The 24,870-nt window shown below is 37.8% G+C and overlaps 1 protein-coding gene across 30 annotated transcripts in view; it reads left to right on the top strand.

Moving 5' to 3' along the window:
- EIF4G3 (eukaryotic translation initiation factor 4 gamma 3) overlaps window positions 1–24,870 on the top strand; it is a 286,899-nt gene that overhangs the window by 156,270 nt on the left and 105,759 nt on the right. For 23 of the 30 annotated variants that reach the window (XM_040463621.1, XM_040463808.1, XM_040463802.1 and 20 more), the window contains 3 exons: window positions 189–311; window positions 8,407–8,515; window positions 15,350–16,189. In XM_040463621.1, coding sequence (XP_040319555.1) covers window positions 189–311; window positions 8,407–8,515; window positions 15,350–16,189 — 1,072 coding nt within the window. The remainder of the gene's footprint in view (window positions 1–188; window positions 312–8,406; window positions 8,516–15,349; window positions 16,190–24,870) is intronic. The other 7 variants (XM_040463813.1, XM_040463823.1, XM_040463792.1 and 4 more) reach the window with 1 other exon arrangement.

The following is a 24,870-nucleotide window of genomic DNA, read 5'->3' as shown; positions in this document are numbered from 1 at the left end:
AGAACTAATGTCCCAAATTTCTTTGAATGACCCCATATGGTTCTGTGACTGAAATAAAGTCAGATGTGGTGATTATCAACTTTGATATTTATAGGTTGCCCAGGTTTTACCTTTAATACATCGTATGCCTATAAATGTACTATACAGATACCCATCTCTAAATATGCCATCTTATTCTGACCTTATAGATAAGAATTCGGGATCCAAACCAGGGAGGGAAAGACATAACAGAGGAGATTATGTCTGGAGGTGGCAGCAGAAATCCTACCCCACCCATAGGGAGACCCACTTCCACACCTACTCCTCCTCAGGTAAGACGGAGTCAGCCATGAGGGATGATGCTGTGTATTTGTTCACTAACCTCTGCTGGACTCCTCTTTTTTCTGTGGCTACTTTCTGACTTTTCATGTCCATCAGTTGTCTCAGAACCTCAAATGATGTCTAAACAGACATGTTCTTTCACTTTACAAATTGTTATAACTTCAGATTTTTATTGGTAACATTTCTGTGTATTGTTTCCACATTCAGAGCATAGCTTTTGCCACTCTTCCTAGTGAGCTATTGCATGATACCAAAAGGAGTTGCAGTTCCTATGGAAACCTCTTCAATAAATGTGTATTTCATGTTTCAATATGGAGCCCTAGAAATTAAATGCTGTACACTATGTTCATGAAAACTTTTGAGGTTGAAAATTTAAACATTGTTATTTAACAGTATTGTTTGGGGCAATGCCTATGTAATTCAGAGCATATGTAGATGTATCTTAGGCATACCTCTTACCTTTTAGGACACACAAATAGGCTTTTTGATTGGAGGTTGTCTTCTTTAATTATTTACATGGGTTATTAGGAAATTCTACCAGTTAAGCACCATCTTGTTCCTGTTACAGAATGTAGTTATCATGGTCTTCAAAAAGTTCACTTTCTTGCTTTTAGAAATCAAGACATTCCAGGAGAAGCTGGAGTTTAATAAACTATAGTAGAGGCTGGAATTTCCTGAATTTGCCAATATTTTGATTTCATCACCTGGTCACTTTAAATTTTGATAAACCATGGAGAGGAGTTAAGAGATTTTCAAAGCTTCAAAATACCTAAACTGCGAGCTCAGCATAGAAAACAGATAGAATGAAAATTATTAAGGAGTTGTGGGGGCTGCTTGCTTCCCTCATTTGTGGTTTGATGGTGAGGTATTCTTCAGGGCCCAGTTTATAAATATGTGATACATGGATAATTACCTATCATTTCACAATGCTAGACCATTGACTTGATTTTAGTAACATAGTTTAAAAAAGTTGTTAAAAACGTTTTTAAAAATTGGTGTCAGAAATACATGACTGAGTTTAGAGTCTCTTAAAGATTTGTGAATTTATTTAATTTCTTCCCTAGAAGTGAACATGGGAGAGGTAACATTTACATGCTTATTTAAGTTATATACTTATGTACTCAGTTATTTAGGGGCATACTACAGAAAAACTTGGAATTGGTTGATGAGGACAGTTAAATTTTGGTCTATATTTTTCCCCACGTTAATTAAAACATCATCATTTTCAAGCTATATACCTGACAACCTTTGGTTGACTTGTGTTCAGTTCTCAACTTGGACATGCGCTAATATATTTTTTTGCATTTTAATTCCCTGTGTTTTGATTTTCTTAATCTTACCAAGCTTGATATCCTACCCTCTTGTGGTTACCTTTGGCTACAGAAGTCCGTTTTTTGTTTTGTTTTTTTTTTAATTTTTCATCAGGGACCACAGGCCTAAATACAAGTATATTTGTGTAAACATAAAGGACATTAAATGTCCACTTTTAATTTGTAAAGGCCATCAATCAGTAATTATAATTGGTAATACTTTTTGATGCATCCTATTGTCATGAGGCATCAGTTTATTTTATTCGGTAATTACACTTAAAACCACATTTATTAATCTATTGTCTTTCCAAGTTCATGGAATGAACACATACCTTTTTACCAGAGACATATGTACTAAAGGGGAAAATATCTCAAGAACAACCACATAAGCATGATGATGGCAGCTGACTCTTGGCTTCACTTTTGGAAATTCATAGTGGTGCCCATAATGTAGGAGGGAACATCTCTTGTTAAAGGAGTCATTTACTACTTCCCGTCTGTTATATTGGGTAAAAATGTTGATCCAGTGTTTCAAAAGAAGCTAAAAATCTTTATGTAAAAAAATGGCCTATTTTAAATGTTGGTGGCTAATTCTAACACATAGCACTGTGCCAGCCTAAGAAAATCCATTAGGCTTAGCCTAATGATTCCTAGTTTGCAACTGTGGTCTAATTCTAGAAAGATCCTGAACCATACTCTAGTTACTAAGACTGCAGATGAGACAATCCTCTGCATGAGAATTTATGACTGAATAGTAAGTACTCTATTGCTTTTGACCTTACAGTGTATCTGCTTTGAGCCACAGTTGCAGGTGCTATGAATAGCAAAGTCTTTCCCTATCTCTTGAGGTCATCCCAGTCTTTTTAAGTGAGGCAGAGGACACTTACTAACATATGTATTACCAGTCCTCCTGTGAAGTGTGTACAGAGAATTATGAAGGCACAGATGTGATGAAGTGGGGCAGGATTGCAGCACAGGCTCAAATGTGTTGGATCCCAGAAACCTGTTAATGGTAGTGCCGGTAAGATAGTACAGAGAAGGGATTTAAAAGCTGTGGCTCAGAACCAGACATACTTGGTTTCAAGTCCCAGTTCCACTACTTAATTTTGTAACGTTAGCCAAATTGCTTAATTTTCCAGAGGCTTAGTTTCCACTTTTTTTTTTTTTAATTTTTTTTTTCCAAAGTTTATTTATTTTTGGGACAGAGAGAGACAGAGCATGAACGGGGGAGGGGCAGAGAGAGAGGGAGACACGGAATCGGAAACAGGCTCCAGGCTCTGAGCCATCAGCCCAGAGCCCGACGCGGGGCTCGAACTCACGGACCGCGAGATTGTGACCTGGCTGAAGTCGGACGCTTAACCGACTGCACCACCCAGGCGCCCCTTAGTTTCCACTTTTAACAATGTAGAAAATAAAACCTATCGTATATAGGTACGATAAGATTAAATGAGAGAAAATGTTTAAACGTTGCTTCAGCTCAGGGCATAGTGAGTGTTCAGTGCACACCACGTATTATTAGTATTGCAGTTTTTGATATTTCTGGAGGAGCAGAGAAGGACTGGAAGCGTCTGGGAAGGCTTCACAGCAGAGATGACATTTGGTCTGAGTTCCCAGATTGATATTCACAACATGAAAAGAGAGAGAAGGATATTCAAGGCAGAGGGACAGTATGTACAAAAGGGTGGCATGTGGAGATGGGAAATTAGACAAAAGGAGGTTATTACCATTTCAGGTGATAAATGAGGGAGTTAGTTGAAGGGAGAGGAAACCTCTTAGAGAAATATGTAGCAATTGGTTACTAAGTAAGGATTATGGAAAGAATGACCTTATAATTTATCATCTAAATTGGGGCAGTTTTAGAATGAATGGGGATGCTGTGGATCATTTTGATGGGGAAACAGGCATGAACCAGTACTGTCCAGTTAAACGGGATGCATGGTTCCCCTGTGTGTAAGAGGGAACAGTCAGAGGTGGCTCTTCAAGCTTAGATACCTGGATTTATAGTGAAATATAGCATGGAGTATATATCAGGGTATCTGAAGAAGGGGATAATGAGTTTCATTTTGGCAGGCATTCAAAAGAAGAAAGTTAATTTAGAGAAACTGTATTAGGTTTATGCAAGGAGAATGGAGAGGAGAAACCGGTTTTTGCTGCTACTGTTTTTACCGTAAATAGTAGATTGAATTTGAAATTGCCCTGCTTCCTTAGTTTTAAAATGATCTGTGGAATAACTCCTGAAGATTTTATATCTCAAAAACATAAAAAATCTAGGTGTGTATATATGTGTGCCCCTGCAGGTGATCACAGTACACAGGCCTAGGTGTGTGGGTAGAGCTCATAGAGTCTGCTAGGACACTTGCTCCACGTCACCACTCTGTCACTTAGATTTATGACCTTAGATCACAATGTTGTTAAGTCCTTTTAACCCCTGCTTTTCTCATCAATGAAATGAGGGATTGTACTAATTCCAGACTTCCCTTTCAGCTTTTAAATGTTAAGGTGGGAGGGGCACCTGGGTGGGCTCACTTGGTTAAGCTTCAGACTTTGGCTCGCATCATGATCTCAGAGTTCAGGTTCATGAGTTCAAGTCCCACATTGGACTCTCTGCTATCAGCATACAACCCGCTTTAGATCCTCTGTCTCCCCCCCCTCCCCCCACCCCTCCCCTGCTCATGTTTTCTGTCTCTCAAAAATAAACATTAGGGGCACTGGGGTGGCTTATTCAGATGAGTGTCTGACTTTAGATTAGGTCATGATCTCATGGTCTTTGGGTTCAAGCTCTATATCGGGCTCTGTGCTGATAGCTTGGAGCCTGGAGCCTGCTTCACATTCTGTGTTTTCCTCTCTATCCCTCCCCTGCTTGCACTCTGTCTCTCTCTCAAAGGTAAACATACATTAAAAAATTAAAAAATTAAAATTAAAAAATGTTTTAAAGTGGGAAAGAAGGAATATTTTTGTTACTTTCCCTCAGCATCACAATCTCTCAGCTACATCTCTCTTGTTGATAGCAATAAGGCACAAGGAACATTTCTGTATTAAGAAATGCTAGAGGGGCGCCTGGATGGCTTAATCAGTTAAGCATCCGACCTCAGCTCAGGTCATGATCTCACCGCTTATGGGCTCAAGCCCCACATCGGGCTCTGTGCTGACAGCTCAGAGCCTAGAGCCTGCTTTGGACTGTGTATCTCCCTCTCTCTCCCTCCCCACCCCCCTCTGTCTCTCTCAAAAAAAACAAAAAGTGCTAGATGCCTGAAACTTTTTATGGGACTCTATAGGGTAAATATAAATACATGATGCTGTATAAGCAAGGCTCCCCAAATTGTCTGCTTCCAAAGGCTTGGGTGATGTATCAAAATCACTTAATTTTTTTAATGAACTACTTTATATACCTTTCTTTCTCTCCCTACTACCTTTGTTCTTTTTCCTGTTTTAAGAATTACTCTTATAGTGAAGCATTGTTATAACTTGGGAGAGAGTCCTATGCCAGAGTATAGGGACAGAGAAATGTTGGAGACTAGTGATTGATAATGTATTTTAGGAAAGACACAGCCTTCCCTGCTATTTGTGAAAATTACAAAGTCATTCAGTCTTCTGAAGAGCTTCTTATAAACTTGATAACTAGAAACCTTAAATTCTAACCATTTGTTAGTTTTATAGTGTTAATAATAATAGTTAAGTTGGATTCTAAAGCTCAGACAATAATATAAATAATCTATACACTAAGTGGGTAAGTTCCTGCACGAAGAATTTGAAGATTACCACATAATGTAAACAAACCAGTCTTATCTTTCAAAATGTCATTTTGACGACTCTTGTTGTAAGCTCTAGTGAGTTTACATCATTAGTCTACCCTGAAGCATATAGGTATGTTTTTTTTTTTTTAATATTGTCTTCAATAAAGATAGTGGTCATTGCATTAAATCACATTGTTCTTCATCTTTAATAAATTAATTTCTCATTAGTAGTCTCTTTTGACTTAAAAATAGTACTTTTCAGGTTGCCTGGCTGGCTCAGTACATAGGGCATACGACTCTTGATCTCAGGGTTGTTAAGTTTGAACCCCACGTTAGGCGTAGATTACGTGAAGAAAAAGAAAATCAACAGTATTTTTCAGTAGTGTGGAAAATGTTTTAAACTTTAAACAGATATCTAGGTTAAGGTGGATTCTCTCAGAAGTTTTGAATGAGATGTCACAATGAACAGTGACTCTTAGTGGCGAGGGATAAGCTATTGTCTTGCTTAAAATGAATTTGTACATGGACAGCCAGAGGGTCCTATTTAGAATTATAGAGCAGGGTTGTTGATTTCATCAGGTCTGTTTCCATCAGGGTCTGAAGCAGGCTCCAAGCTCTGAGCTGTCAGCATAGAGAGAGACACGGAGCTCAAACTCACCGAGAGATCATGACCTAGGCTGAAGTTGGTTGCTTAACCGACTGAGCTGCTCAGGTGCCCCAGCATTTTTAAAAAAAGAAAAGACGCTTGCAAGACCCCTCTTGGAAGATTACCCTGAGGCAAAGCCTCCCCACCTTCCGGGGTGTGAGGAATAGGGGAAGAGGGGGTATGTCTGTCCCTTAGGCTAATTAGTCAAGACTCAAGTCAGGACTTTTTTGTATGTATTTCATGAGGAAAAAATATGAAATTAGATGTTAAGCTAAAATTTAAGATTATCCTTAATTAAAATTAATCTAAAACAAGGTGAGTGTATTGAATTATATTGATGTGAATTTTATTTTCTTGATGCTTTCCGAGCCTTAGAGAATGTTAAAAGTGAAAAGACTTAATCTTTATTCAATTGTTTTGCATTTTACAGCTGAGGAAACCCAAGAGGTTCTTTACTAGCACTTTGTGGTTCTATAACCATGTACTGGATACTAGTATTTGGAACTGTGATTTAACCAACAGGTTTACCTCAGTGCTTTCTTATAAATGCATATATATAAAATCTTCCTAGGACTTTAATTTAAAAATATCTGTGCAGTTATCTCTTTAATATGATTGCAGATATTTTAATCTGAGCTTGAAAAATTCTGATCAGTACAGATTTATAGATATCAGTAGCTTTTACTGTCTTAAACATTTCGTCTCATGTATAGATGTCATTCTGTCTACCTAAGTTCCTAGGTAACTGGAGTTAATACTTTCTTCCTTTTAGATAAATGGTAAAATTTACAAGTCTTTCTTTCCTGTTTAATAAATGCTAACTAACGTAGACTCTTTCCTTTGTTCTAGAGCTATTTTCAGCCTTAGAATTGAACTGAGCCTGTATTTTCATTTATAGCTCTGAAGTGGTCCTAATTTTTGAATTTTAATAACAGCTTTTTTTCCCACCAGTAATAAGGATTCAGAGTAGAGTAATCATGGCAATACTTTTCATTTATTCATGATTCAAAGTGAAAACAGTAACTGACTTCATTTTTTTGTATATGAAAATATAATTTTAGTAGTCTTCATTTAGAAATAATTGTGGAATATGATGAGCACTCTCATGATCTAATGAATAGGTAAAATAATAGTATTTTCTGCATTCCTGTCTGTTATTCTGTACAGTCCAGATAAAATCAAATATAAATTGCATGTTCATTCTGAAAGCATTGTTACTTAAATGATGTGATAAATGGTATGTATCTGAACGGATTTTTTAATATTAGTTTCCTGTGCTAAATGAGACTTACAAATTTGAAAATATTGTTTATTGACTCTCACTTTTTTAAGTGGCCCTACCCACCCCATATTCATTCATACCTTAATTTTCCCTCGCATCTAAAACACACACATGCATGCACACACAGAAAATCAGAATTGTGCAGGGACTCTGCTCTGATAGCTCTGATAGAATTCATTGTAGGAGATCATAGCTATCCAAAAAAAAATGACCTTAGATTTCTGAGGAGAGACACTGCTTTGTTTTGTGGCTTTTGTGTAACCCTCAAATCCAGAACAAATACCTGCCTGGAAAGTGATGTAGAATGAGTGTTCCTTGTCCTTTCTTTTGTCATTTTGTTCCCTCTAAGTTGAACGATGGCTGCAACTTTTTCAACTTACTCTGCTAGGATTTTGATGGCCACTTTTGATTCCAGTGAAGTGGTTGAGTGAAAATGAAGAGTTTCCTTTTAGCTCTGAAAAACAGATCTTTTACCTAGATTTCTGACTCTGAAAAGATAACAGTCCTTCACCCAGAATCTAAAGACATTTTAAAGTGAAAATGCCTTAGATGAAGATGCATTTCACCCGTGTGATTATATAGACAAATGGCAAAAATCACTCTTCAGTATTGTTTTCTTGAATCAGTGACTGGCTTTAAAACATCATATTTTGTTTGTTCAGCTTTGGTCAGATGAACCACTTTGCTAGGTAGTTTGTAAGTGAAGTTGACCAGATCCCTTTGGTCTTTGACTGGAAGAGGTTAAATTACCTTTTAGATGTGATGTCTGTTGTTAGGTGGAAAAAAGTTCCTTCTTAGATGGAACCCTGGAGAATGCATTTATACTAATGATTTCTGTGCTTTCTTCTCTTGCTGTGGTTAATAGTAATCATCTCTTTTCCTTCCCCTTTCCTGCTGCCTCTTTCCTTTTCTTCCCGTTTTCTGTACTTTTTGAATTATTAAACTGGCCTATGTATTTTTTTTTCCTTGCTTTTTTTCTTTTCTTTTTGTTTTTTTCCTTCTAATTTTGTGATCTCCTGCCCCACTCTGTCTTCCCTACTTGCTTGGGTTCCATGTTGCTAGTTTTTATGTTCGCACGCTCATTATCACCCTTTTTTGTACTTCAAATCCCAGCAGCTGTCCAGCCAGGTCCCTGAGCACAGCCCTCTGGTTTATGGGACTGTGGAGAGCACTCATCTTGCTGCCAGCACCCCTGTCACTGCAGCTAGCGACCAGAAGCAAGGTTTGTGTATAACTGTTTTCTTCCCTCCTTTTTAATTTTAATTACATTCCCCTCAGCGTTTAAGGGTATGAGCAGAACATCTGAAGCTTATTTAGATACTAAACAAAACTTTGAGATGGAAAATCAAAGTGTTCTACCTCTAGGAAGGTAAAGTAGGGTTGATAAGTAAAATTTTTTCCTGTATTTTATTAATGCCTCAGTATCTATTTATTTACAGGTCAAAACTTGGTTGCCTGAAGCTGTTCTGAGTGGGTGTGTGTGTGTGTTTAGGGAAAACAATGTTGGGGAAATAAATCAAAGTATATATTGCTTTATAAGAATAACACCGTTTTATTAATATATTTAACATGTTCTTTTGTATCTTGCTATTTTAAAAAAAAATTTTTTTTAACGTTTATTTATTTAAAAAAATTTTTTTTTTTCAACGTTTATTTATTTTTGGGACAGAGAGAGACAGAGCATGAACGGGGAAGGGGCAGAGAGAGAGGGAGACACAGAATCGGAAACAGGCTCCAGGCTCTGAGCCATCAGCCCAGAGCCTGATGCAAGGCTCGAACTCACGGACCGCTAGATGGTGACCTGGCTGAAGTCGGACGCTTAACCGACTGCACCACCCAGGCGCCCCCAACGTTTATTTATTTTGAAGACAGAGAGAGACAAAGCATGAATGGGGGAGGGTCGGAGAGAGGGAGACACAGAATCTGAAACAGGCTCCAGGCTCTGAGCTGTCAGCACAGAGCCCAACGTGGGGCTCGAACTCACGGACCGCGAGATCATGACCTGAGCCGAAGTTGGCCGCTTAACCGACTGAGCCACCCAGGCGCCCCTGTATCTTGCTATTTTTAAAAACATGAAATATTTCTTAGAAATTTGGCTCTGTAGCCTCAGTTCTGTAGCACTCAGTTTATCCTAGCTCCATTTCCATCATGTATAGTATTTGGTCTTGATGAGTCATTATACTATGGATCACAATTAAACCAGGGTCCCTACTCCTATTTACCTTGAACATGAAGTGTAAAACGTTGGTTGAAATAAGTGTACACATTGCCTTTTGGATTATAAATAGAAAACTGTAGGGTAGTTTCATGTCAGAAAATGAGATATCACAGTCTCTTTCTTGCTTGCTAAGTTGGATTTAGGTTGACCTTAACCAAAATTGGGGAACAATTGTCTGTCATCAGGCATAAGGGAAAGCAAGTGATACTGAGCATGCTTTGATCATGTTTCTGACTTCTTCTAAGAATGAGTGGAAAGCATAAGTGATTTCTAATTTTTTGAATTACTCCTTCCTCCCTTGTTAGCTGGCTGTTACTAAATGTACTTTCTAAAAAATTACTCTTTAAAAGGTACTTGGGAATTGGCACATAACCTAAGGATGGTATTGAATGTAATTGATTTTTTATTGGACTGCAAGTTAATCATACTTAGAAACTTCTGTTTGATTTCAATGTTTTCTACAGCATACAAAGATAATAGGATGTATTTTCTCTTTAGTATTGAGGAACCTAGTAAACTCGAACAGAGACGTGTCCTCTATTTTATTTGTTTTATAAGATTGTTTTAAATGAAAAAATAGGTATCAAACCCCAACCTGGCATGCTTCTAAAAGTTGTACTGTCAGATACGTCTTCTGGCAGTGTTCAGAGATAGACTCATGCATGCTTAGAGTTAATTTTTTTAATATGAAAGCCATTCACCTTTCAGGAATGCACTTTGTAGGTATTATGGAAGACCACTTTCTTTCTCCAATGATAGAGCGTTTTTGAGTCAAGAATCAGAATGTTTTTAATCTAAGTAGAAAAGAATTTTCAGGGTATTCTCTTCAAAACTTTATTAGTTTTGCAGAGTTGTAATCCCTTTGCTAGTTAGAATTATGCTAAGTATATTGAATACTTAACCATCACATAAGGCCTCAAACCCTACCTATCCTCTAGGCAAACTTCAGCTAGGCCATGATACAAAGAATTCATAAGATGCCTTAATGATGATAGCTCTGCCCTGCTACAATTTTTAGAATATAAAACACCTTCACTTTGTGATATTTAGGTCTTGATTTCCATAAGGAAGAATACAGAAATATTGGTTTCCTCTTGGTTCTTTATGTTTAGTGGACCTTTGAAAAGTAAACATTTCAGATTGATGTTTGATATAAATATGAGTGGATTGAAAATGTTTTATTTTACCTTGATGGAAAGAAAAACTTGAATTTTAAGTGTATTTTGTAATATTTATAAATAACTCTTTGGGGGAGGGACTATTGCCATCTCCTTCTTAGTACCAATTATTTTCCAGAAACCTGAGTTAATTATAATTTTCCATTTCTGATTGTACCTATAGCTTGCCGATATTTAGAATAGTTTTCAGAGTAATTTTTAAACCAAACGTATGTAGTCAAATAACACTAGACAGGGCTCACCAATTTTCAGAGAATTTTTTTATAGTTAAAAATTTTTTTAGTTTTCTTCTTAACTATAGGCTCCTTTTGAAATTAAAGTAGGATGCAAAAATGTGCTGTTTTCCAAGGTTGCTAGGTTACTTTAAGAAATAATAGATTCTGCATTCTGCAGTCAGTTTGGTTTTTCTCTCAATGAAAATGTCATTATTGTGGGTTTACATTGGGTAACAGAATCTCATGTTAGCCCCAAACTCTCGTACCAGCTTGATTCACCTAAATACTCCTTTTTCCATAAACCTTTTTCTTTTTCCTCAATTGGAAAAATATGGGATTGGAATCATTTTTAAGTTGCAGCGCTGGCCAGTTACATGACTCTGGCATGACAGATCTATGACAGTATGACAATCTGTAGAACACTCCATTTCCCAATCTGTAAAATAGGAACATAATACTTTCTACCCCAGCGATGGTTGTAGGAATTAAAGGACACTATGTATGTATGGTATTTGACCCAGTTCCTACTGTTGAGTACTTAGTAAATGTTCAGTACCATTATTAAACTTCTGGTTTCTCAGAGGTTTTGATATGAATAGCTGACATGGTTACATGAATGCCAAATTGTGACATTTCCCATTTGTTTGGTGCTTTATAAAGATATAAAGACACAGGGAAGACCTCACCTTGGTTTGTAGAAGGAAAACCATTGAAGATTGAGTTAATATCATCAGTTGGTGTTGATGATACCATACATTCAGTCCAGTGTATGGAGGATATGGTATGAACAGTGAAATACAAATACAAGTTTTTGTGCCTTAGTCTTAGTGCCTTTTGAAAGCACTTAGTATAGAGTAGGTATTCAGTGAATGATACTCTGTTGTAATTCAACCATTTCTAGTAATGTAGTTCAATTGGGGCTCCCCTGGAGTTTAGGACAGGACTGTTCACTGTCACGTGAGACTGTCCCTCAAATTGCAGAACGCTTACCATTCCTGGTCTCTGCCCATTAAATGATAGTAGTACCTTCTCAGTCATATGCGGCTCATGACAACCAAAAGGCACCTGTCGACGCAGTTGATTCCATTGCATTCATTGTAGAAACTATGGATACGTAGAGACTTTCCCACGTGCATATGCATATGTTAGTAGTATATGTATTTTTAAATTACCAAATTAGGCTTATGCTCTACATACAGTTTTGTGCCCTGCTTTGTCAAAAAACATACCTTTTATTATAAACAGCTTTCCATACCATTACTCTTTTAAAAACCTATTTTATTATTTATTTAAATTTTTTTAAATGTTTATTCATTTTTAGAGAGACAGCACATGTGCTTGCACCCACAAGTGGAGGAGGGGCAGAGAGAGAGAGAGAGAGAGAGAGGGAGGGAGTGAGAGAGAATCCCAAGCAGGCTCTGTGCTGTCAGCCCAGCACAAGGTTTCATCTCACAAATCGTGAGATCATGACCTGAGCTGAAATCAAAAGTTGGATACTTAACCGACTGAGCCACCCAGGCACCCCTTAAAGCCTATTTTAAATGATTACACAATATTACCATTATATGGCCCAGGCGATTATTTGTTTAATAAATTCCTCATGTTAGACATTTAGTCTATTTATCTCTCTTACTTTGTTGCTATTATAGTGTTAATATAAATCTACTTATATATTCTAAACCTCTGTCTTTGCTCCCTCTTGCGTGATTATTTCTTTAAAAAATTTTTTTAAGAATGGAATTCTCAGTTTCCTAAAGATGGCCAAATGATATAAATATTTTTAATGCAGTATATTAGATTTCAAACTATCATGGCTCTGTAAAGCATACTCGTAATGATAAAAGTTCTTAGATAAAATCAGCGTTCTGTATTTACTGTAGTATACTTTTCAGCTTTCCGTACTGAAATTTGAATGAATTAAAGGAGTTTTATATCAGAATGAGGAACTCTCAAAATAAGTTCTTTGTTTCTAATTTTCTTCATTTTTTAATTAAAAAAAATTTTTTTTTCAATCTTTATTTTTGAGAGAGAGGCAGATAGAGTGTGAGTGGAGGAGAGGTAGAGAGCAAGGGAGACACAGAACCTGAAGCCTGCTTCAGGTTCTTAGCTGTCAGCACAGAGCCTGATGCGGGGCTCAAACTCAAGAACCACGAGTTCATGACCTGAGCTGGTCAGATGCTTAACTGACTGACCCAACCAGGCACCCCTTCTGATTTTCTTCATTTTAGATTTTTCTCAAGAGTATATAGAAATTTCAGTCCTAGTTCTGTTTTTGTTTTTAGTCTCAGTAATTTTATTTTTCAAAATTAGTAATAGAATTGACATAGTCTTACCAAATTATTAATGTGAGAATTATATTTTACTGTTTAGTTTGCTACAGCTAGGTTTCATTCAGTGGTCATAAAGGGTATTATTCTGATGTGCTTTCACAGTGTTATAATTTAATCTGGGCGACCATCTAGCATTTACTCCAGTGAATTGATGATTATTTTGATGAGTGATATTTTAATAAATGTGTATTTATTATACTTATTTCACACACATGTAATACATATAATAGACAAATTTTTTTGGAAATATTTTTTTCTCTTGCCCTGACCACTTAGTGTGAGGGATTTGGTTTTGTTTTGTTTTGTTTTTAACGTTTATTTATTATTGAGAGACAGAGAGAGACAGAGCATGAGCAGGGGAGGGGCAGAGAGAGAGAGAGAGAGACACACCAAATCTGAAGCAGGTTCCAGGCTCTGAGCTGGCAGCATAGAGCCCGACGCGGGGCTCAAACTCACAAACTGCAAGATCATGACCTGAGCCAAAGTCAGACACTTAACTGACTGAGCCACCCAGGTGCCCCAAGTCTGAGGGATTTGACAGTGAGAGCCTAATGATCTTATTTTTCCTCTTAAATAAATACCTAGAGTTCAACTTAAGAATCACTGATCTCTACACCCGGGAGTTAAAATGAATTTTAAGGCCAGCAGAAGTAGTTGCATCGAATGAATTAGCCTTTAACAACTTAATGATAATATTTACCACATGCTTCTGTGATTAACAGCATATTTTCTTTGATAGATTTACTTAAGTACAATAATTTATCGTAGAGACTCATTTTCACTGATGGGTAAAGACTTCTGGCGGAGAAAATAAAGTTCAATTCAGTTTAGATGGTCTTTTAGTAGTTCTTAAAATTTTTGTTTGCATTTGAGGAACATACTCCTAAGTATCTGTTTTTCTGATGGAACCTATTTATCACTCTCCAGAAGCACAGCTCGAAACCAGCCTAAATCTTCTCTGGCTTCATCCTCCCAGGGGTGAATCACCTATTAGTTTACGCGGAAGTTTAGAACATGGAAATGTTCATGAATTACAGTTTCTTACATGTTTCTGGTATCTTTACTGTGATTATCAGTCTCTCTCTCTCTCTCTTGCTTCTGTATGCAGATACATTTATATATTCTCAAATATTTCATATGTATTATGTTCTTTTTTATTGGACTTGGTTATCTGAATATTAACTTTGGCATTTCCTTTAAGAATTCTTTTTACAAGATAAGTTTTCATTTTTATATTTTCACATTATTTCTGGTTATATAAATGTTTCTTTCAAAAAAATTAATTTATAAATGAATTTTTATATTCAGGAACTTAGATTTCATAGATAATAAATCACATTGATAATAAATGATACTTTGATAGGGGCTCCTGGGTGGCTCAGTCAGTTGAGCGTCCGACTTCAGCTCAGGTCATGATCTTGCAGTCTGTGAGTTCAAGCCCCACGTCAGGCTCTGTGATGACAGCTCATAGCCTGGAGCCTGTTTCAGATTCTGTGTCTCCCTCTCTCTCTGCCCCTTCCCCTCTCATGCTCTGTCTCTGTCTTTATTAAAAATAAATTAACATTAAAAATCTTTTTTAAAAAATGATACTACGATGGCTTCTCTTAAAACATAGTTTTTTATACAATATACATTCTTTACAAAAATTCTCCTAAATGCAGAAATGTATAAAATAAAAAAATAGCAGTCTATAATAATTTAATCTGCAGTTATTTGTCCTTTGGATGTTCTGCCCCTATAGTGTATCCTTGGTAGAAAAATCTTCCATAAGGAGCAAGATACAGTAGAAATGAAGGTCTCTACTTTGAAGGAAAGCCTCATCCCCATTTCCGTAATGGCTTAGCTTGTTTTGATGAGCTTTTCCATTGCATTCTTGATATAATTATTTGATTAATTGATTCCTTCTTTTACTCTAAATTAAACTGTATATTTATTGATGACCAAGTAACACTGGGTAGAACTAGAAAATATGACCGTGTTTTTGGAGTGGCAGAATAAGTCTAATATTGTGGTGTGTCTTCTTTTGCCCATGATTTTGGGTAAGAGATGAACTGGCCCAAGATAATACAGTATAATCTCTGATTCTTAAACTCTTTTTTGTTTTTTCTTCGCCAGAAGAGAAGCCAAAACCAGATCCAGTGTTAAAGTCTCCTTCCCCAGTCCTTAGGCTAGTCTTTAGTGGAGAGAAGAAAGAACAAGCAGGCCAGACGTTGGAGACTACTGTGGTAGAATCCATGCCAGAGCTTCCCCTGCCTCCATCACCTACCACTGTTTCTCCACTGGCTCGAAGTACCATTGCTTCCCCCACCTCTGCTGCTCTTAGTAGCCAGCCAATATTCACCACTGCTGTAGATGACAGATGTGAACTCTCTTCCTCAAAAGAAGACACAGTTCCTGTACCTAGCCCCACATCTTGCACAGAGACATCAGATCCATCACCAACAGATGTAATTGATGATGATATATGCAAGAAATCTTGTAGTGTAGCACCTAATGATATTCCACTGATTTCTAGTACTAACCTAATTAATGAAATGAATGGAGTTCGTGAAAAATTACCAGCCTCGGAGAGCATTGTGGAAATAGTAAAACAGGAGGTGTTGCCATTGACTCTTGAATTGGAGATTCTCGAAAATGCCCCAGAAGAAATGAAATTGGAATGTGTCCCAGCTCCCGTTACCCCTTCCACAGTTCCTTCCTTTTCTCCATCTCCTCCAACTCCTCCAGCTCCTCCTCCTCCCACACCAGCCGGTGTGTCTGCTGCTGCCACTAATGTTAGTATGGCTAGTGTTCCCACCACGGTCCCTAGGGTCTTAGAAGAGGACGAGAGTGTGAGAACTTGCCTTAGTGAAGATGCAAAAGAGATTCAGAACAAACTAGAGGTAGAAGCAGACGGGCAAACAGAAGAGATTGTGGATTCTCAGAACCTAAGTTCAAGAAAGAGCCCCAGCCCAGGTAAGCTATTCTGTCATTAATTATTTTATGCTTGCTGAACATGAAAAAGAAGCAATGTTTGTGTTATTTTTAATTGGCTACTTTCCTTGACTTCCAGAAACATCAAATGAATGCTGAAATTCGTAGTCTGATTTCTTCAATGGTGTGTTTATGCTTTTAGTGCAGCCTGCAAAAGAGTCACTCCATTGTCTAAAATGCAAATGAAATTTCAAATATACAAAATGCCTCCAAGGTATATGTCACTGTACATGTGTTTTTTTGTTTTGAGTTTTGAGTTTTTTTGCCTCGTTCTTATGGATCAGGTCCTCAGGGGTTAATTTTGCAGCTCTGGGGCTTGGAAACCAATTAAAACCAGCATACCCTATAGTTCCTAATCCTATCTTCTCAACATTTTGAAGCCCCATCAATCCTAAACTTTAGAGAACTTAATCTTGGATTTAGAAAAACAGCAATCAGAATGTCAAAGTTTATAACTAGTTTTGAAAAATAAAAGTGTCCTCTCTGATTAACTTGCAGGGAAATTTAATGCTCTTCATTTTTTCCTTTAAAGGTTTCATTTTTTCCTATGATATGAATTTTATCATTATAATTTTATAGTCTTATATTATCAGAGTATTTTATTCTTCCCAATTAAAAATTACTTATTTAATGTAGCATCACCTAGGATCGTAGAAAGTAATCACTGGATTTTTACAATTATCATAAAAACATTACATGAGGCCTATCAGCTAGAGTCAGTAGGACATAATAATATGGCTTTTAGCAAGTCCACATAGCCCATCTAGTGTAGTTAGTGCCCCATGCAGTCTGATTTACTCCCGGTGTACCTCTCAGGTTAAATGACACAATTTGACAAATGACTGCTCCCCCAGCAGTTGATCTAGAAATGCACTTGGTTTTAGTCATCAACATCCTTGGTATTTATTGTCTGTTTTGAGCTGTGTAAGGGTCGGGAATCTTAATCAAAAACCCAGTCCTCTTAAGATACACCTTCTCACACAGCTCACTTCTTGAGGCGTTTTCCTCATAAATGTGTGAGAGTTGTCCGGTTCCTTGGAACAGTCGAACATCTAGTTCAACAGAGTGACCAAAGTGGTAAAGCAAACACTGAAAGGTAGCTGGGAAAAGGAGTAAATGTTTGTAAATCACCTGTATCCTCAACAGACTGGCCTCCGTTGGCATCTGTGTTCACGGTGTCGTCACTGTTTGAGGAACCTTCTTCCTTGGTGGGGTGATGACCTAGTCATGAAAAAAAAGTTTTGATGGCTATAGGTGAATGCCCCCCAAAGAACACTTGTTTGTTGGAAAACAATAATTTGTTTGACCCTTAATTGTTCCCTTTCACTTACCCAACTGTGAGTTGTTATCTCACAGGAGAAGCTACTTGAAGACAAATGTTGTAAAAACATCAAAACAAATGACAGAAAGAAAAACAAAGTAATCATTAGGGAATAAAAGTCAGAGATACAAACCATACCTGAGACCTGAAATAAGTAAAGAAAGCCCACACGAAACTCATACTTCTACTCATTCCTGACATCGTTGGTTTTTGTTGTTGATGTTGTTGTTGTTGTTTTTAAGCAGTATGTTCATTAGGTGGCAAGACAGCCCTCAGATATAGATGCGCAAACGGATTTTAGGTAATTAATTTTCATATCATGGTTCTTTTTTTTGAAATGCAATTACTCTTGGAGTTAGTAATACTAGCAGCTTGGTAAAAGAATAGATACTTCAGCATGAACCAGAGGATAGGTAGAAAAGAAAGAACTGTCTTCTGCATGGTGAGGGGTGAGGGTAGACTTTGGGTGTCAGGAAGTAAAGCATCCTGGCATTTTTCTCGTTCGATGATTTTTTTAGCATATAAATGTATTGTAAAAGAACTAGAAGTGCTATAATATCCTTTGATTTCTTACACTTGGCAGAATTCAAAGTGAATGAACCTGGAAAACCCATGTAACTCTAGCATTTTTAAAATGATAAAGCTACCAAAAACATTCCTGGCCCTCTCATTCCTATACAAATATTTTTAATGTCATTGCCACAAAAGTTAACATTAAAACCTTAAATTATCATCATTCTTATAGATATATCCACTTGAAGTTGTCCTGTTCTTAATAATTAGTCTTATTTGCACTTACCCATTTAGGACCTTGTTTATGTTGAGAGATGAGGAAATCATAACAATCTGATGTGGATATCAGTCTTTTGTAACTGACTTTTGAGATCAGTTCTTAACTGTGTCTGCCTGAGGATGAAGCACTTTAAAGCTGGCTTCAAAACCCATTTGCTCTTGACAAGTGTGATGCATAAAAATACACAGTAGTTGGAATAGAGATACTTGCTTAAAGCAGTGACATCAGATATTAGGGCTATAGTCCCTTTTCTGCTGGAAGACATTTTCTTGCAACTGTTCTAGATCCTATTTCTGATTAGAGCAAAGCACAGCAATATTGGATGCTTAGGTGAAGAGCATGCCCTGTGAAATGAGAATTGTGTTTATGTTCAGTGTCCTCTGAAAAGATTCAGAGATTGACCCGACTTTTGATTACTTAGTTTGTATGATACTTCAGTAATTAAATGTACAGAAATCTGTATTAATTGGATATTTCTTAAAGTCTTAGGATTTTTGTTATGGTTTCTGTATACTTGTTGGATAAGAAAAGAAAGTTTTAGAACTTGTGGTAAAACATTTCTCACTCATCATCCAGGAATTCATTTCTCTATAGTTTCCAGAATGCATGTGCTATGTAACATGCATATTGTGTGACATGAACTTTTCCACTTTTGAAAATATTAGTGAGGTTTTTTTTATTACCTTGTTGGATATAAAACTATTATTTGAAATTCCGTTGGCCAAGGGAGGTTTTTAATCTTCCAGTTTATTGTGTCTTCTGGCTCTTGCTCATAGTGCATTGTTTCTTCATATATTTTATAAATCTGCTTTATGAATTCCTCTTCAGGTAAACTTTACTGTATGTACATCATGGGCAAGTCCTCCCAAAGCTGTTTTGTGTTTGCTTTATTTACCACATGTCTTGAGGAAAGCATTAGCTGCACCTTAATCTGAGTTTAATTTTCTAAATCTCCTTTCGTATTCCAAGCAAAATCTGAAGGCATTCCCTGTGGATACTATTTTTCAGAATGACAAGAGTCCCTTTCCACCTAGGTGAGACCAAATGTCCTTCCGTGTCAGTACTCTGTGTATATTTTGTTCGCTGGTATATTTTGTTCTCTTTTATGGTTTTAGCTACCTTTTCACAGAGGCTGTCACTCTGTTAGGCACGTCAGGGATTTTTGTGAGAGTCTCAGTTCTAGGTCCTCACTTTGCTGGGATCCAAGATCTTCTCTGCCATTAATGTTAAAATGTCAACTCCCTTAATTATAGAGACTGGCATAGCATCCCACATCCCCAGTAGTATAGTGGCTACAGCCGTAACAGCAACTGACCTTGTTTATGTGGCTTCCAGTAGTTTCCCTTACGTTCTTGTAAGCTCAGCTAAGGTTGAGGGAGTTTCCAGTTGTGTAGATTTCAGGATGAGAGATTTGTTTCTCAAATGGAGATACATTTGTATGTTTTGGAAGGTGTTACTAAAATACTGATCCATATATAGCCAGTGACATTGCTATTTTCTCTTTCGCTTTTGATTGACTTCAGTATAAAAGCAACATACTTTAATTTAGGGGGAAGATGTTTTAATAAGAATCCTTGATTTAATTTCATCTGTGAACATAGTCACCGTACTTTATATATTTTTTTAAGTTTATTTATTCTGAGAGCATGAGAGTCAGAGACAGTGCCAGTGGGCGACAGGCAGAGAAAGAGGAAGAGAGAGAATCTGAAGCAGGCTCTGCACTACTGGCACAGAGCCTGACGCGGGGCTCGAATCCACGAAACTGGGAGGCCAGGACCCGAGCTGAAACTAAGAGTTGGTCGCTCAACTGGCTGAGCCACCCAGGCACCCCTATTCACAGTATTTTAAGAAATAAAACCAAAGTAAGCATAAAACCAGGGAAATAAAAGCCTTAAAGTTTGGGTAGACTAAACCGAAAAAGATTCATGTTTAAAACCATGATCTGAAGGTCAGCACCAGGAATAAGGAATTTGAAATTTATTCTAACCTTTGCTCAGTTTACACCCTCTGAGAAGTATTTTGAAATATCCCTGGGATATTTAGTTGTGGGGGCCAAAAACAAATCACCAGTGATTAGATGTCCCACAGCCTTTTCTTAATCCACACCCTTATAATTTAATTTCTCGTGTTCCTCTAGAGAAATATGTTCTGAAGCTTTACTAACCGGACTCACATGTTCCTGATTCCATGTTATCTATCAAATCCAGTAGAGCAATCTTTAAAACACGGACTTTTGGCTCCCTTTTTTGGAGGCTTGCGTTTGAGCGATCCTTAGGGGTAAGAAAATTAAAAGGATTGACTTTCCCCACCTTGTTTATAAAAATATTTGAAAGAGAGCTGCCTGAAAACATTTCTGTCGTGTGATTCCTCCTTTTTTGTTGCTCTCCACAGTGAAATCTTAAGCATTCCCTGGAAAGTACTGGTGCTGGGTCAAGTTCGTTTTATATGCTACAGGATGAGCCCAGACACCCTAGGGGGGGAGTGTACTGACAGACTCAAGCGCCAAGCCTTCTGGCCAAGCCCCTTGTACAATCCCTCATCTTCATGCAGCATACACTTTCCTACTATTTACAATAGTTCATTTATTTGCAACATGAGTCTCAAAGTTTCATTATTGGATGTTAACTTAGTCGTACATATCTCCATGAATAGACATGAATTCTTTGTTCCGAATTTAGCCCACTTTTCCCCAGACTTACTAATTTACTCCCAAAAGAAACCATTGTGCTTACCTGCTTCCAGAGAGGGTAGTCGAGACAGTGTCGGGGAATTCTGTTCTCTGCCAGGCAAAAGAGAGCTGTGTCTAGAAAACTTAATCTTCCTAAAAGCTTTTTCTTCTTCTAGCGCCAGTCTTCACTGTGCACACAGTTAGTTGTCTTGGGAAGTGTTCCTAATATCTTTTTTTTTAATATTGTTTTAGTGTTTATATTTATTTTTGAGAGAAAGAGAGAGAGAGAACAAGTGAGGGAGGGGCAGGGAGAGAGGGAGACAGAGGATCCGAAGCAGGCTCCGGACTGTCAGCAGAGAGCCTGATGCGGGGCTTGAACTCATGATTCATGAGATCATGCTGTGAGCTGAAGTCGGACACTTAACTGACTGAGCCACCCTCTAATGAGGTGCCCCTCTAACACCTTTGACAGAATTTTCCGTACTAGTGCAGAAAAAATGTCCAAAATACATTTTTATCAATAAATGTCTTTTTTCCATTTATCAGTGCTGTATTAACAGTACCTGGTAATTTTGCTTCAATCATGATAAAGTCATGTTACTTTTCTTATGTTTACAAAAAGCCTTTTCTCTGGCATTAATCTTACAATTTAAGCAGTTATTCCTGGGATAAAATTATTCCTATTTTGCCTATACAAAAAATAAGCCATTGAATGGTAAGTTGGATTTCTCAGGGTCATAGGAAGAATTACAATTAAAGCCTTTCTTTATCTCACATTTCTGTTATTCTTTCTGACATTCTTTACTATTGTTGCTATATCGTTCTTTCAACCTTTTTGGGATTTAAGGATTTTACATTTATACATGTGACCCAGGTTCAGAGGGAGATGTGGAAACCCACCTGTTTCAGCCACAAATAGTTTCTGAGGGTCTGCCATGAGTAGGTCATTGTTCTGGGCACTGTGGCTTCATCAATGAGGAATCCAGAGATCTCTCTCCTAGTAATATGCCAGAAAGTTGTTGGGTGGTTTCTGTTTTTTGTTTCTTTAAGATTTTATTTTTAAGTAATCTCTACACCCCGTGTGGGGCTGGAACCCACAACTCTGAGATCAAGAATCACATGCTGCAGTGACTGAGCCAGCGAGGTGCCCTGCCCCATGCATTAAAATGTTTTAGGTGATATAAAAATAATCTAGCAGGGGAAGGAATGCTGGAGAGGCAGCAGGTTTTAGTATTTAAGTAACATGATCAGGGGTGCCTGGGTGGCTCAGTCAATTGAGCATCCAACTTGATTTTGGCTCAGGTCATGATCCCAGGGTGGTTAAGAGCCCCATATCAGGCTCCGAGGTGAGCATGGAACCTGCTTAAAACCCTCTAGTTCTCTCTCTCTTTCTCACTCTTTCTCCTTGCCCCCTTCTCCCCTGCTTGAGTTCTTTCTCTCTCTTAAAAATTTTTTTATAAATGACATAATCAGACTTATAGGCTTCAAGGAGTACAAGATTTAAGCAGAGATGGAGGAGGAGGATTATCTGAGCTATCCTTTTATGAAAATTTGTGGTTTTCCTACCCCCTTTTCTTTCTGAGAAACATTAGTTAGCTATACCCCCATCCTCTCTATTCTTCAGTTCCAGTAGGCAGAGTACTACTGGGCAAGATTATACCACTGTGAATGTATCTACAAATCCGTGCTCTCTGTCCCCAGCCATTCCTTTTATGACTTGCCTTTTATAAAATCCTGTACTCAGCCCAACCCTCCTCACCCTCAGCAGATAGATGGCTTTATGTCATTCTTTAGAGTACTGAGTGCATTGAGTATGCCTTTTTCAGACTTCTGCTGGAGGTACCAACCTGTCTCTATCCAAACTTCATCGGAATCTGTTAGTTGTCCCTTGCAGTCTCATGTGTATTCACTACTTTTCCACAGACTTCTTTCTCTAAATCTGCTGAAGTCCATCTCATACTACAAATCCTTCCTCAGTCCTACATGTCCATTTTGCTGTCATTTAACCTCGCTCTTGCTCTTCTCATCCAGGCTTCCCAAGAAGAGTATATCATTTCTATTTCTCTGTTCACTATTCAACTAACATCATCTGCTTTCTGTTCCCAGCATGCTATTTTATGATATGTTCACCACATGTAACACTACTCATTGCTCTTTTTTTTCCCTTTAGATTTATTGCATATAATTTCTTTGCAGTTAATTTCATTCCTTTTTAGCATTCATTTCTGTGAATTTTGAGAGACACATAAAGTCATGTAATCACTACCACAGTCAAAATGTAGAACAGTTCCATCAGCCAAAAAAACTCCTTTATGTTTGGGTCATGTTCTAATTCTCTTATCGTTCAACACGTTCTTGGGGGGTGATTTCATCTACTCTGATGGTAGATGGCTCCCAGTGGTATATGCAGATGGCTTCCAAATTTTCATTTCCATCCCCAGCTTCTCTTCTGAGCTTCTGTCTTATGTATCCTGTTGCCTGCCAGCTATCTCCGTTTGGAAACCCTAGAGCCATGTTGGATTTAACACATCCGCTATTGAACTAATAACCTATTCCGTAAACCTGTTCCTTTATCTCCGTTCATGGCACTGGCTTGAATTCAGCTGAGATCCTGAAGCCACTGTTGATGGACTTCTTCCCTGAGTTATTCATCTTTCATGTGTAGTCATTTAACAAGGTTCTCTGATTTTACCTGATGTGATTGTTGAATTTGTCCTCTCTTCTCAATTTTCCTTCTATCACTGCCTTAGGACCTCTCATGTCCCTGGCTCCAGCTCTGTCCCCATTCAGGTTCATTCTCCGCCAAGCAGTCATCTCTTTAAACTACAGATCTGGGGGCGCCTGGGTGGCGCAGTCGGTTAAGCGTCCGACTTCAGCCAGGTCACGATGTCGCGGTCCGTGAGTTCGAGCCCCGCATCGGGCTCTGGGCTGATGGCTCAGAGCCTGGAGCCTGTTTCCGATTCTGTGTCTCCCTCTCTCTCTGCTCCTCCCCCGTTCATGCTCTGTCTCTGTCCCAAAAATAAATAAACGTTGAAAAAAAAATTTTAAACAAAAAAAACAAAAAAACTACAGATCTGGCCCTTCCACTGCTTTTTCCTATCTCTGCTTAAGCCCTTGAGGATGTTGAGTGTCACTTCAAAACTTCAAAACTGTAAGCGTCTAACTTTTACTACAAGATCATCTTGTACTTAGTTATAGTAGCAATTTTCTGAGTATATATGCATAGGATCTGAATGTTACTTTTTGTGTATTTGGTTAATCTCAACACTGTCAGTAAAGTGTATTGGTTAAGATCAGGGCAACAGAGTCAGACACTCCTGCACCTTAGCCATTCCCCTGTCTATCTCTATGACCCTGGGTGAGATTCTTAACCTCTTAGACTGTTTCCTCATCCAGAATTTGAAGATGATGATAGTGTTTACTTCATAAAAGTTGTAATGAACATAAAACGTAACCTATGTAAAGCATTTAGCACAGTGTCTGACCCATGATGAGCTCACTGTAAATGTGTAATATTATTAATACTTCCATTTTCAGCTAGTATAAGGAACCAGATGTTGCCTTTGAACTGTACTGATCTTACACAGATAAATGGGTGTCGTTATCTCTGTCCTTAGGAATTTATGTTCCAGAGAAGAGAAACTCAACAAGATGATGCCATCTCAAAAGTTCCTAAGTAAATCCTGAGCATGAAATGGTAGAAAGTCCCTCAAAATAGTCCCTTGTGTATGTTTAATTTTGAGTAGTGTCTTTTGTACCCATTCTGTCATTTAATCTCCACAATGGTTACACACATGCCGAGGTGACCTCTGTTGTCAGTTGGAATGGAGAAGGTGTGCTTAGAACAGTGAATTTTAAGGAAAATCTGCACCATTGAAAAC

Source organism: Herpailurus yagouaroundi, unplaced genomic scaffold, assembly GCF_014898765.1.
Source record: "Herpailurus yagouaroundi ecotype Mexico unplaced genomic scaffold, PumYag 77, whole genome shotgun sequence".
Lineage (NCBI taxonomy): Eukaryota > Metazoa > Chordata > Mammalia > Carnivora > Felidae > Herpailurus > Herpailurus yagouaroundi.
Note: the sequence above shows the minus strand (reverse complement) of the source record. Positions and strands in the feature narration are given on the sequence as shown.